The 14,918-nt window shown below is 38.3% G+C and overlaps 1 protein-coding gene across 2 annotated transcripts in view; it reads right to left on the minus strand.

Annotated features, from left to right (window-relative positions):
* dennd3a (DENN/MADD domain containing 3a) overlaps nucleotides 1-14,918 on the minus strand; it is a 50,329-nt gene that overhangs the window by 27,295 nt on the left and 8,116 nt on the right. For both annotated transcript variants that reach the window (XM_079828394.1, XM_079828393.1), the window contains exons 3-12: nucleotides 14,182-14,449; nucleotides 12,364-12,479; nucleotides 8,742-8,872; nucleotides 8,553-8,664; nucleotides 8,312-8,431; nucleotides 7,668-7,886; nucleotides 6,274-6,389; nucleotides 5,475-5,630; nucleotides 1,862-1,958; nucleotides 1,678-1,781 (exon numbers count right to left, since the gene is read on the minus strand). In XM_079828394.1, coding sequence (XP_079684520.1) covers nucleotides 1,678-1,781; nucleotides 1,862-1,958; nucleotides 5,475-5,630; nucleotides 6,274-6,389; nucleotides 7,668-7,886; nucleotides 8,312-8,431; nucleotides 8,553-8,664; nucleotides 8,742-8,872; nucleotides 12,364-12,479; nucleotides 14,182-14,449 — 1,439 coding nt within the window. The remainder of the gene's footprint in view (nucleotides 1-1,677; nucleotides 1,782-1,861; nucleotides 1,959-5,474; nucleotides 5,631-6,273; nucleotides 6,390-7,667; nucleotides 7,887-8,311; nucleotides 8,432-8,552; nucleotides 8,665-8,741; nucleotides 8,873-12,363; nucleotides 12,480-14,181; nucleotides 14,450-14,918) is intronic.

The raw sequence follows: 14,918 nt of genomic DNA on the forward strand, positions 1-14,918 counted from the left end.
TTAACTTCCCTATCTTTCAGTAACAGAAACAAACTGACAGATTCATCCTTCACCCGCATTACTTAAGAGTGAGGGAATGATGCCTATTTTTTCCCTGTGACCAGGGGCGTCACACCCGTGGGGGACTTTCCCGGTAAGAGGGTTCAATGCGTGAGATTTATCGGTCAGCTCGAGCTGAGGAGGCGGGAACTTATGGATATGGTTATAGGCAGTGATGCCAGTAACGCGTTACTCGTTACTGGAAAAAAGTAGTCAGATTAGAGTAATCTAATGCGTTACTATTTCCAAACCAGTAATCAGACTAAAGTAACTTATTCAAGTCACTGTGAGTTACTATCTTAGTCAATTTTCCTTAGTAAAAATGAATATTTTTGCTTTCTTCTTGCGTCTCGGGGAGAGTAATTATATTAAGTGAAGTCAAGAAAGACTGTCTTTATTACATTTTTTATTAAAACATGTTTTTTTTTTCAGGAAATATTTTTTAATTTCAACTTAAAATGTCAGGAGACACATTGTTGACGTTACTGTTAAAAATGCACTTCCAATAAAGTGAGTGTTGGCAAAAACGGTTGTCATTTCTATGTTGAGGCGGCAGGGCTGTTGTCGGCAACTGCTGAATGTAACAAAAAAAGTAACTTGTAATCTAACTTAGTTACTTTTAAAATCAAGTAATCTGTAAAGTAACTAAGTTACTTTTTAAAGGAGTAATCAGTAATCAGATTACTTTTTCAAAGTAACTGTGGCAACACTGGTTATAGGCAAAATCGCAAGAAAAGCTTGTCGTGTACTGAAAATTTATGAAAATCATCCAATATCCTTTATATGTTTTAGAATAGTATATATACAGTATATATATATATATATATTGCATAAAATACTTCTTAAATAAATTTTTTTGAATAAAATTGTATTGTATTCAACAATTGTATGCATTTGAAATATAGAGATGGGTTCTGTTTTAATGTACCCGAGTGTACCTAAAATAAAAAGAGTTTAATATACAGGTTTGTGGCTCTTCATTTCTTTTTAATTACCCACTCGGTAAACTTATGTTCAATCACTGTTCTTTTTTATAAATACCTATAGTATCTGTATCAAATCTATATTCATTGAGTTGAATCGAGAATCGAAAATCAAATCGAGAATCGAAATCGAATCGGAACATCTGAATCGATACCCTAATTTATATATATATATGTAACAAAAATAATTTACCCCGCCTTTCTGAGAGCCTGTTCTGCTCTGATTGGCTAGATTGCTCAGTCTGTTGTGATTGGTCGACCGCCAAACGCTCATTAGCATATCTGAGTTTCAGCTCTGCGTTAGTGGTACGAACAGTAATGATGGCGTCGTTTTTACCGTATCATTCTCATCCTTTGGAAGTGGATTTACTTGGGCAGCAGAAAACAGCGTCTTCTCCACATGTCTTTTTACATCTCAAATATCAAACATTTTTATGTTTGAGCAATTCATGCAAGTAATTTGTAACTTTGCATATTGGTTTTTAAAACATCTGGCCTGCTTTCCTGAATGTAATTTACTGTAAACTTTATTAATATGCACTGAAATGCTAATTGAAGGCATGCCGAACAAGCAATTCATATGAAAAATAATGCAGAAAATTCCTTTAATGAATGAGAACTGAGAGAGAGAGGGAGATGGAAAGAATCCATTTACCTCCGGGTCTCTGAACGGATGTTTAGCTGCATGCGAGTAAATGCGTCATTCTTCCTGTTCAAACGGTCCCGCAGAAATGAGTGGAATATATGAGTGTCTAAAACCTACGAACACACAAACACACACACGAGTTTAGTACTGAAGCATATGCTGAGTATAGAACTGAATATGAGCATTTATTTACCCTTTTGTAAAACGTGTGATCTGTCGTCTCTCTGGACCGGAGGAACTCCTCGCTGTTGAAAACCCGATGCTCATAGTTCAGGAAGTCACAAACTTCACTACAGAAAGCAGAAAAAAAGAGACAATATGCATTTCAGATCAATCATAGCTCAGTTTAACCCCTAGGAGTCTGAGCTGTTTGGGGCCGTTTTGACATGCTCTTACATTTGTTTTTTTCAGTTGCTTATAAACACATTAATGGCAAAAGTGTAATTACACTGTATTCAGAACAAACTGGGCTACCATAATATGTGAGCAACATGTATGTACATGCTTGTATTTTTGAGAGAAAAATGTTTATGCATGGTTTTTGAGAAAACAAAAACATTTGTTTTAAAAATAAGGCCTCAAAACACACAATAGATATGGGTCCACAAGACTTTTGACTAATGGGTGTTGTTGCCTAGAGTTTTTGCTTTAAACTGATGTGAGAATCATTGAGCCTACTCATTTACATAAAACAATACACTGATTTATTTTGTAAGACAGTTTTTCTTCACAAAGCCCGTTTGCGAGGAGGCGTGATATCTAATGAATAATGATGGGTATCACCTGAGATGACAAAAGTACATAATGGCCCGCATAATGAGCTGCATAATTAATGAGCTTCAGGTAGGCCTATGTGACAGAGAGCAGCAGGACAAAGGTCATATATTATATATTGTACTTATCTAGTAAATGCATCTTGATTTAAGAATGTTTAAATATTTAGACTAGAAACAAGACAAAAATTACTAAGAGCATTTTTTCAAATCCGCTCTATGCCAGCGCTCCACTCATGAACCGCTCACCGGTAAAATAATGTTCGCTCAAATCCCTCTCAGACATTAAATTTATCTGTACTGTAAGCCTACTATACTTGTTTTAGCCATTAAACAATGTATTTTGTTTCATATTTATGTTTAAATATTATAATGTTATATATTGATTATGAAAAGTGCAAAGATGCAAGTGGTTCAGAAATGATTGTGACCACTTCATTAAGTTTTGTTTTGTAGAAAGCCTTTCTTTAAAGTGAATTTCGTTTTGTATAAATTGTATCTTAATTTTAATCAATGTTTCATCAGCCAATTGCCTGAATTTAATAAATAAGAAGAAAATAGGCTATAGCAGACAAACGGGTCGGGTCATGTGCGGGCTCGGGCAGAGAATCCAAACTCTACACCGTATTCAAATATAGGCATGAAAAACTGCAGGATGCTTCTGTTAAAGAATAAAACCTATATAACAACTTTTGATCCAGAGTAAATTACAAGATTCTGTAATGAGAAGAGCTTAGCCAATCATAGCTGAGGTCATTCACATATTTAAGTTTTAGCATTGTGCCTTAACAAGGAGAATCTCACAAGGTCACATTCAATCTCAAAATTAAAAGTAATAATATAATATAATAAATAAAGCATGTATTGCATGTTGCATCAGTGTTATTTTAATATAATTTATCCATCCATCCATCCATCATCTTCCGCTTATCCGGGGCCGGGTCGCGGGGGCAACAGTCTAAGCAGAGACGCCCAGACTTCCCTCTCCCTAGACACTTCCTCTAGCTCTTCCAGGGGAACCCCGAGGCGTTCCAAGGCCAGCCAGGAGACATAGTCCCTCCAGCGTGTCCTAGGTCTTCCCCGGGGCCTCCTCCCGGTGGGACGTGCCTGGAACACCTCCCTGGGAAGGCATCCAGGAGGCATCCGAAATAGATGCCCGAGCCACCTCAGCTGGCTCCTCTCGATGTGGAGGAGCAGCGGCTCTACTCCGAGTTTCTCCCGAGAGACTGAGCTCCTCACCCTATCTCTAAGGGAGCGCCCAGCCACCCTGCGGAGAAAGCTCATTTCGGCCGCCTGTATCCGGGATCTTGTCCTTTCGGTCATGACCCAAAGCTCATGACCATAGGTGAGAGTAGGAACGTAGATCGACCGGTAAATCGAGAGCTTTGCCTTGCAGCTCAGCTCCTTCTTTACCACGACAGACCGGTACATCGACCGCATTACTGCAGAAGCTGCACCGATCCGTCTGTCAATCTCCCGTTCCATCCTCCCCTCACTCGTGAACAAGACCCCAAGATACCTGAACTCCTCCACTTGAGGCAGGAACTCTCCACCCACCTGAAGCGGGCAAGCCACCCTTTTCCGACTGAGAACCATGGCCTCGGACTTGGAGGTGCTGATTCTCATCCCAGCCACTTCACACTCCGCCGCAAACCGTCCCAGTGCACGCTGAAGGTCCTGGCTCGAGGAAGCCAACACGACAAAATCATCCGCAAAGAGCAGAGACGAAACCGTGTGGTCCCCAAACTGGACACTCTCCGGCCCTTGGCTGCGCCTAGAAATTCTGTCCATAAAAATTATGAACAGAACCGGTGACAAAGGGCAGCCCTGCCGGAGTCCAACATGCACCGGGAACAAGTCTGACTTACTGCCGGCAATGCGGACCAAGCTCCTGCTCTGGTCGTACAGGGACCGAACAGCCCTAAGCAGGGGGCCGCCGACCCCATATTCCCAGAGCACCCTCCACAGGATGCCACGAGGAACACAGTCGAATGCCTTCTCCAAATCAACACAACACATGTGGACTGGTTGGGCAAACACCCATGAACCCTCCAGCACCCTGGAAAGGGTATAGAGCTGGTCCAGTGTTCCACGACCGGGACGAAAACCACACTGTTCCTCCTGAATCCGAGGTTCCACTATCGGCCGAATTCTCCTCTCCAGTACCCTGGCATAGACTTTCCCGGGGAGGCTGAGAAGTGTGATCCCCCTATAGTTGGAACACACTCTCCGGTCCCCCTTCTTGAAAAGAGGGACCACCACCCCGGTCTGCCAGTCCAGAGGCACTGTCCCCGACCGCCACGCGATGCTGCAGAGGCGTGTCAGCCAAGACAGCCCCACAACATCCAGAGACTTGAGGTACTCTGGGCGGATCTCATCCAACCGGTGCCTTGCCACCGAGGAGCTTTTTAACCACCTTGATGACTTCAGCCCGAGTGATGGACGAGTCCACCTCTGAGTCCCCAGCCACTGCTTCCTCAACGGAAGACATGTCGGTGGAATTGAGGAGATCCTCGAAGTATTCCTTCCACCGCCCGACGATATCCCCAGTTGAGGTCAACAGGTGCCCATCTCCACTGTAAACAGTGTTGGTAGGGCACTGCTTCTATATACTATTATAGTATTTATTAATAGCTTTTATTTTTATATTCAGTTTTCTTTTCATTATATAATTTTAGTTTGTTTTAGTCATTTTTATGATCCTTTGCCATTTTTATTAGTCTAAATATTTCCATTTAAATACATTTTTATTTCAGTTTTTGTAATTCTAGTACTTCAAATTAGTTGCCAAGGCAACATTTCAGATTTTAGTTTGAGCTTTAGTTATTTCAACATTTATTTTTCATTTTATTTTAATATTTTATTTCAATTATAGCTTTCATGTCTTGTCAGGTCAAAACACAATGTCAAGGGTCAGAAAGAGAGTAAAACATGACAAATACAACATGCAAAATACACAATTAAGACAAAGATATAATATAAAGACACAAAAATCCTCAGATGTGAGCTCTTCAGAGCGGTTGCGCTCCAGACCTGAAGATGTTGACGATGAGCTCCATGGTGACGTTCAGGATGACGCTGTTGACTTTGTGCTGCCACTGTCTCTTGTGAGCGCGCAGCTCGTTGATGTCCGTTCGGCTGCCGGCGTGACACAGATCCAGATCATAGTGAAGCTGAAGCCCTTTGGCTCTACAGAAACACACAAAACACAGCGCTCACATTCACACAACAACCTTAAACTGAAGAAACAGCACGCCATCTGAACCCTGCAGCTTGTGTTTTGGATGACACTGTTTATTCGGCACTATTATGTTCATTACAAGTAATTAACTTAATTGCGTCTCTGGGCTCCTTTGAGTTTGATGCTTTGTACACAGCAGGATCATGTTCAACCCAGTGAATCACCTCAAACTAAAAATGAGGGATGCCATGATGTGATTACACAGACACCCTGAGTGAAGTGTGTCATGTTTTCAGTGTTAACATGTTAAAATACTTTCTTCTAATTCTGTTTGGTGCCTGGATCGAAGAAAGTTATGCTTTTCTAATCATCCAATAATCCTGAAAAACAAAATGTATCATGGTTTCCACAAAAATATGAAGCAGCACAACTGTTTTGAACATTGATAATAATCATAAATGTTTCTTGATCATCAAATCATCATATTAGAATGATTTCTGAAGGATCATGTGACACTGCAGACTGGAGTAATGATGCTGAATATTCAGCTTTGATCACAGGAATAAATTACATTTTAATATATATTCACACAGAAAATGGCTTATTATGTACATGGTATGAAAAGTGGAACAGTGATACTGAGTCTCTTACCGGAATACAAAACAATCTCTGACTGTCAGTGGCACATCTGGAATATCAAGTCTGTCTAAACTTGAAGACAACACTGTTCCTTGGTCAATGTCTATAAGAACCAGATCATCAATCTCCTGTAAAAAGACACAAGAATCAGTCACTAAATATTCCACGCTCAACTGTTAGTGGTGTTATAACAAAGTGTAAGCAACTGGGAACAACAGCAACTCAGCCATGAAGTGAAATCACAGAGCGGGGTCAGCGCATGCTGAGGGTCACAGAAGTCGCCAGCTTTCTGCAGAGTCAAGAGCTCCAGACCTCCAAACTTCTGTGGCCTTCAGATGAGCTCAAGAACAGTGTGTAGAGCTTCATGGAATGGGTTTCCTTGGCCGAGCAGCTCATCCAAGCCTTACATCACCAAGTGCAATGCAAAGCGTGGGATGCAGTGGGGTAAAGCGTGCCACCACTGGACTCTAGAGCAGTGAGACGTGTTCTCTGGAGTGACCAATCACGCTTCTCTGTCTGGCAATCCCATGGACGAGTCTGGGTTTGGCGGTTGCCAAAAGGTCAGGACTTGCCTGACTGCATTGTGCCAAGAGTAAAGTTTGGTGGAGGGGGGATTATAGGGTGGGGTTGTTTTTAAGGGGTTGGGTTTGACCCTTTAGTTCCAGTGAAAGGAACTCTTATTGCTTCACCAAGACATTTTGGACAATTTCATGCTCCCAACTTTGTGGGAACAGTTTGGGGACGGCCCCTTCCTGTCCCAGCATGACTGACCAGTGCACAAAGCGTCTCCATAAAGACATGGATGAGGAGTTTGGTGTGGAGGAACTTGAGTCCTGTCCTCAACCCGATAGAACAGCTTTGGGATGAATTAGAGCGGAGACTGAGAGCCAGGCCTTCTCGTCCAACATCAGTGCCTGACCTCACAAATGCGCTTCTAGAAGAATCCCCATAAACACACTCCTAAACCTTGTGTTAATATGAGGGAAGAACAAAACACTGACCTTGGTTAAGGTATTTATCTGGCAAAATGATTTATAAGGGGTAAATTACAGCTACAGGATTTATTTTTCTACGCAAGAAAAATGTATAGAAAAGCAAAAAGCTCACAGGAAAAAGCATATTGACTACAACATAATCAGTTATTAATATTTAATTGGTTCTCTCTTGTTTTTGCATGCGTTTATAATTTATTTGTATGACAGCTTGGCTAATAATACTTTTAATAATACTTGAATAAAGGGTAAAGTGGCTGGGCATCACTTTTGGCCACTACTGTATCATACATATATTTTTTTATATATATATAAATCATAAACCACTGAAAAAGTCCTGTAAATGTCTTGCAAAACATTTACAAAGGAGTGCAGTCATGCAGTTAACCCAAGTAGGATATGAAGTGCCCGTACCTCTGAGACCTCCTCGAAGTGGTATGTGTGGCAGCCCATCAGGTAGGCCGTGGGCGCCATGATGAAGTCCAGCATTTGGCGGGACAGGACGGGTACGAACGGATGCTGCCAGCGCAGCGGGTGAATGAACATCATGAAGCATTCGGCGACTAGCGTGAGTTTGGCCCAGTTGGTGGACAGAAACACCACCCTCTGCTCCATCAGGATACAGCTGATGATCTGAGAGGAACAAGAAGAACATATATGAGCATACCAGTTCACATTCAGAGTCAGGTTAAACCAGTTTATACTGGTTTGGTGCTGATCTAGATGCAAAATGCTAGATCGCCAATGTTATTTTAGTATTTTAGCTTTTATTTGATCATTCATTCATATTTTATCATTTTAGTTTATTAATTAATATTTTGTTATTTCATCTTTTTTTATATATTACTACTATTTAGGTTTAATTTATTTTTATTTCAGTTTAAGTTTTTGATTTCCAGTTAGTAATTAAATTTTTTCAGCCAAGGCAACATTTCTAATGTTCATATAGTCCAAGTTTTTCAGCTAACATTTATATTTGATTTTAGCTTTATTTTAATGAACAAAAATGTATTTAATAGTTTAATTTAGCGATAATAACCCTTGCTAAAGCGACTGACCTGCAGGATCTGCTTGGGTTTGAAACACAGAAACGGCAGGTGAAGATCGAGGTCCAAGACGGGCCGATCCACATCCAGTCTGGAGGGGAGTTCAATCCGAAGGGGTCTGAGATTAAACACCTACAGAAACATTCACAAACACCAACATTAAAGTAGGTTAGCCGGATATATAACTAAAGTTATAGTGCTGGTCTATATGTGAACATTTCCAGCAGGACGGTCAGGGAATAAAGACACTCACCACATGCAGCGGTCCGGGAGGCGGGATGGGCACCAGTGCCAGTTTGGCGGAAAACTCCTTCACCTGCTCTTCAAACTCGGACATGCGGGAGGTCTTCAGCTGGAGCAAGAAACTGTGAGAGATCAAACAGTTACAGATAATACTTAATTTCATGCTTCAGCTCAATAATAAGAAGAATTCGGGTCTTACCAGGACAGACAGTCTCTGAGGGCATTATAATATGGATATTTGGAGATGACACATATGCAGTATGTGGTGTACAGACGCTGGAGTTTGGCCGACTGATGGCCGTTTTTATGCATCACATTATCTTGCTGGAACTACAACAACACAACAAACATGACAGATGAATTAGCGACTGCATTCTGGAAAGATTTATAAAGGAATTTAATCATTATTACAAATCAAGTCAAGTCAGTTTTATTTCTCCAGCTCTTTTCACAACACAGATGCTTCAGAGAAATTGACAGGAAATTAATTTAGTTTTAGATGCAAAGCTACATTAAGTTTTTGATTAAGTTCTGTTGTAAAAACTGATTTCAAAATGTACAAACGCATGTAAACAGGGTATCTGCAGGCTTCACAGAGTCAAATTTAAGACTTTTTAAGACCCTTTTAAGACCATTATGAATTAAATTTAAAGGTCCCATGGCATGGCATTTTTCTATTATTTTATAATGTTTCCTGAGGTGTACTTATATTGTTAGTATGATTTTTACATTTAAAAAAATCATAATTTAGAAATAAAAGGCATTTGTTCTATACTGTTGGCTAGAATGCCCTGTTTCAAGGGGCGTGTCTGCTGTGAGACTTCAGTGAAAACACCCACTGTTGTGATTGGCTGACATCTTTGCATTTGAAATGAGTGTTAGATTATGTTGCAGAGGAAGGGGAGGTAACCTTTCCTGGTATGACATCATAACAGGAAAATTCCAGATCAGCTCATCTGGGCTCTCATTTTCTCAAAGGCAAAGAAAGACAGCCAGAACTTGGTTTACACTCATCAACATTTCTAGCCACTTGGGGACCATATACAGGCTAGGGGAACTCATATTAATGTTAAAAAACCTCATAAAATGAAATTTTCATGCCATGGGCCCTTTAAGACCTACTACTAAAACGTACAAAGGAAATGCAGAATCACAAAATTACTTGCAAAGCAAATTCATTTATTCAAATTGAACAAAGTATTAATAAACTTGCACTTCCTCATAGCTCAATCCCACCAGGATTTCAGTCCATAATATAATATATCATTTTTTGTGAGATCAAAATGACTGATTTTGTGGTGATCATTTCCAGAAACTTTTTTTTTTAATCAAAATTAGGATGCCACATTTACCATGTCATTATGTTAGATTTACAATAGTCACACTGGGAATAAAACAAACAACATGTATAAATCTTGTTTGGTGGGGGGGGGGGGGGGGCTGCGCTTTGTCCAATGATAAGACATTTTGTCCTTATTTAAGACTTTTTAAGGACCCCCGGACACCCTGTGTAAAAAATATATTGCACAAAATGAAAACAATAATGTAAATATTATTATTAGAAGTGTGAATCAAAAAATTAAAAGCGCATTTAAAAAAACAACAAGCATGATTTCATCTCTTAAATACATAGAACATAAAAACATAGAAAAACATAGACTGGCCTAATTTGATATGAAAAGTCAGACTGAATGCCCTTTGACTAACTGCTAGTGGCTCATTCTAGACCTTGAGACACTGTCTTAACATAATGGCTTAGTTTATGCAACTGGCCCCTGATTCCAGCTTTTTATCTCATAATTAGGATCATAATTTAGATTTTTAAGTCAGAATTTTTACCTCAGAATCTTTAAATTTCTAATTTCAACTGTTCATCTCACAATGAACTTAGCATGTCATATTTTCGACTTTTAATCTCACTACTATGAATTCTAAAATCATGTTTTTGTCTTTTTATCTAATGAGGATATTTAAAATCATATTTTCAACATTGTATCTCTTAATTATGACTTAGCATGTCGTATTTTCGACTTTTAATCTCACTATTATGAATTTTTAAATCATATTTTTGACTTTTTATCTAATAATGAGGACATTTAAAATCATATTTTCAACATTTTATCTCTTAATTATGACTTTGAATGTCTTATTTTTGACTTTTTATCTCACTATTATGAATTTTAAAATCATATTTTTGACTTTTTATCTAATAATGAGGACATTTAAAATCATATTTTCAACATTTTATCTCTTAATTATGACTTTGAATGTCTTATTTTTGACTTTTTATCTCACCATTATGAATTTTAAAATCATATTTTTGACTTTTTATCTAATAGAGGACCTTTAAAATCATATTTTCAACATTTTATCTCTTAATTATGACTTTGAATGTCTTATTTTTGACTTTTTATCTCACTATTATGAATTTTAAAATCATATTTTTGACTTTTTATCTCTTAATTATGACTTAGCATGTCGTATTTTCGACTTTTAATCTCACTATTATGAATTTTTAAATCATATTTTTGACTTTTTATCTAATAGAGGACCTTTAAAATCATATTTTCAACATTTTATCTCTTAATTATGACTTTGAATGTCTTATTTTTGACTTTTTATCTCACTATTATGAATTTTAAAATCATATTTTTGACTTTTTATCTAATAATGAGGACATTTAAAATCATATTTTCAACATTTTATCTCTTAATTATGACTTAGCATGTCGTATTTTCGACTTTTAATCTCACTATTATGAATTTTTAAATCATATTTTTGACTTTTTATCTCACTATTATGAATTTTAAAATCATATTTTTGACTTTTTATCTAATAATGAGGACATTTAAAATCATATTTTCAACATTTTATCTCTTAATTATGACTTAGCATGTCGTATTTTCGACTTTTAATCTCACTATTATGAATTTTTAAATCATATTTTTGACTTTTTATCTAATAATGAGGACATTTAAAATCATATTTTCAACATTTTATCTCTTAATTATGACTTAGCATGTCGTATTTTCGACTTTTAATCTCACTATTATGAATTTTTAAATCATATTTTTGACTTTTTATCTAATAATGAGGACATTTAAAATCATATTTTCAACATTTTATCTCTTAATTATGACTTTGAATGTCTTATTTTTGACTTTTTATCTCACTATAATGAATTTTAAAATCATATTTTTGACTTTTTATCTAATAATGAGGACATTTAAAATCATATTTTCCACATTTTATCTCTTAATTATGACTTTATGATGATTGAAATGAACTGATCAGTAACATAGTTAAATATTTAGTGTCCCCAACTGAGCAAGCCAAAGGCAACAGAGGCAAGGAACCAAAAATCAGGTGACAGAATGGAGATATGTAAATAATACATATTTTTCATTATATTATACATTAAGTAATATATTTTATTTATATAGCACAACTGTTTTTAACATTGATAATAATAATAAATGTTTTTTGATCCTCAAATCCTCATATCAGAGTGATTTCTGAAGGATCATGTGACACTGAAGACTGTAGTAATGATGATAAATGCAGCTTTGATCACAGGAAGAAATTACACTTTACTATCTATTCAAATAGAAAACAGTAATTTTTAATTGTAATAATATTTCACAATATTACTGTATTTCATCAAATAAATGCAGCCTTGGTGAGCAGAAGAGATTTCTTTAAAAAACATGAAAGTTCAAAATATCGTTGAAGGACTGAAACACCTCTTGCATGTTTGTTTATTAACTATGTAGACACATTTGATATAGTAGTTATCAATAAGAGTGTTTATGACACCTCACCTGAATAGGTTTGCAGTACTGAGCCACCACCCCGTGTGTCTGGGTCCCGAACACATCCGTGAACACCAGGAAATGATAGGAGTCTTCTCCGCACTCATTGGTTATTCTCAAACCATCTGAACAATGACAAACCACACTAGAGTTAGAGTTACTGTAAGATTCTGAATTGACCTATCGGTAAGCCCCTCCCCTCGAACGCAGATGAGCCAATAGCAGTTGAGTATCAGTTGCGCTGGGACCGGAACTCGGACATCTTTAGGTTTCAGCGCCATAGAGAAACATTGGAAAATCCGAAGCTCTCATCGGTTTGATGGTGTTTATGCTACAAAAATGCTCAAATGTCGTGCCTGAGGCACTGCAACACTGACTCCAGAGATCCTGAGAGGATTTTCTGTTTGTCAAACTCTCATTAAGTTACGATTGAAGTCCCTGCTAACATACAAACCGAAATAACTAACTGTTCTCACGTCATGTAACACTGTAGGTCAAAAACACATTTCAGTGCCTCTCCATATTAAACTGGTTATATGTAAATTAATTAAATTTTAGATATGTTTAAGGTCTGCATTATCTGTCCTATAAGGAGGACTCTTATTTTGATGGGTATTATAGTCTACGGGTAGTGAAAGGAAGAGCTCGCACGCAGTTTATCGGAGTTGTTTTGCAGATACAAAGTTTATCAGTTATTAACTGCACCCCCGAAAAGTCATAAGCTCTGTGTATATGTTTGTTTGTTTGTTTTTGTGTAATTTGCTGTGTGTGTTAATGGTAAAGCAACGGAGAGAGAGAGTTTGTGAATGAGACGTTAATGCGCACTTCTTCTGCTTTGTTTGTTCAGCTCTTACGATGATTTTTTGGAGTGAAAAAGGACATAATAAACTTGATAAACCATCAGTAAAGTTTGGCCATCATTCGGACGGGATATACGCTACATTCTGTGTCCAAAAACATCTTGGGATAAAGTTTTCACACTGACAGCTGTCACTGTAAGATATAGAGACAGAGCGACACTCGTCATAATCTGAAGGCCACGCCCACCGGGGGGGGGAAACAATCGAATGCTCTCCATTGACTTTGCATTGCGTGAAGCGGCATCCTTGTCATTTCGGACTTATAACAAAAAACAGAACAATGTCTAAAAGCAGATATGTGACAAAGTGTACAGCAAACAAGCTAAACAAAACCCACAACCAAAAACACAGACGTTTTTATAAGCTGTTGACCCAAAAAACGAGCTTTTAAGAACAAAAAAGTGGATTCAGGCCATTGAGACACGTTATATTACACTGAGAGCCACACCCACTAGAGGGGAACGTAATCAGCGACAGGAAATATCATATATAAAACTGACATTTGGATATTTGACTTAACAGTGACAACATATTTACTGCACATATACACATACTGAGACATACTGAGTGTCAGGATCCCAAAATGTACCCATTCTTCCTGCTGAAGCGTCACGTTTTACTGCCTTTATCCACTTTTGTCTCCTTAAACTCTCGTTTTTTTGTGTCGACAGCTTATAAAAACTTATTTCTGTGTTTTTTAGCTTGTTTGCTGTACACTTTGTCACATATCAGCTTTTAGACATTGTTCTGTTTTTTTTCCCGTCCGAAATGACAAGGATGCAGCCTCACGCAATGCAAAGTCAATGGAGAGCGTTGGATTGTTCCCTTCCCCGTGTGTGTAGGCGTGGCCTAAATACGCTCTGTCTCTATAGCAACTCCGTTTGTTTGTCCGAGTTAGCAACAGTAACTAAGGGGGGCGGGGCTTACCGATAGGTCAATTATAGACGGAGGCGTCTGCGAATGCTACCTGGGAAACAGAGCTGCGGCAGGGCTATGAGGTCGATGTTCTGCGGGACGCTGAGGTCGTCTGACACCGCTGATCCGTTGATTTTGCCGGAATCGTTGATGGTGGAAACCGGTCGGTCCCTCTTCTTGAAGGAGCGTCTCCGCTGGGCTCGGCTGAAGGCCGGAGCGTGATCCTGATCAACACCGTTACTGGAACTCTCCTTCGTCACAAACGGTGGCGCGTGGACCTGCAGCACCTCCGCCTCCACCGGCAGATCTTTATCTCTACCCTGCAGCCAAACAACATCAACAAAGTTAACATTCTGCATACACACCTACATATAGTTTGTATATACTACATACACAATTATATTTTGGAAACTTTTTATATGAACGTGAATGTATATATTCTGTGCGGAAGTCTTAAGGCCCGTTCACACCAAGGATGATAACTATAAGGATAACGTTCTCAATCATAAAGAATAGCAGTTCCCACCACAGCTGTAACGATAACGATATAGAGAAACGATATCGCTGGAATCACTTTCAGAACGATTTTATCCAGCTGATGAACAATAAAAACATTGGCAGCCAATCAGAATCCATCCTGCTGAGCATTTAAAGCGGTAGACACGCTTAAAATAAACAAAATTATATCTTTATAGTTATCATTCTTGGTGTGAACGTGCCTTTAGGCATGTTATCAGGTTTCTTCAAGTGTCTTAAAGACACTGCCGCAGTTCTTCTGGATTTAGTCAG

Source organism: Gobio gobio, assembly GCF_949357685.1.
Source record: "Gobio gobio genome assembly, chromosome: 11".
Lineage (NCBI taxonomy): Eukaryota > Metazoa > Chordata > Actinopteri > Cypriniformes > Gobionidae > Gobio > Gobio gobio.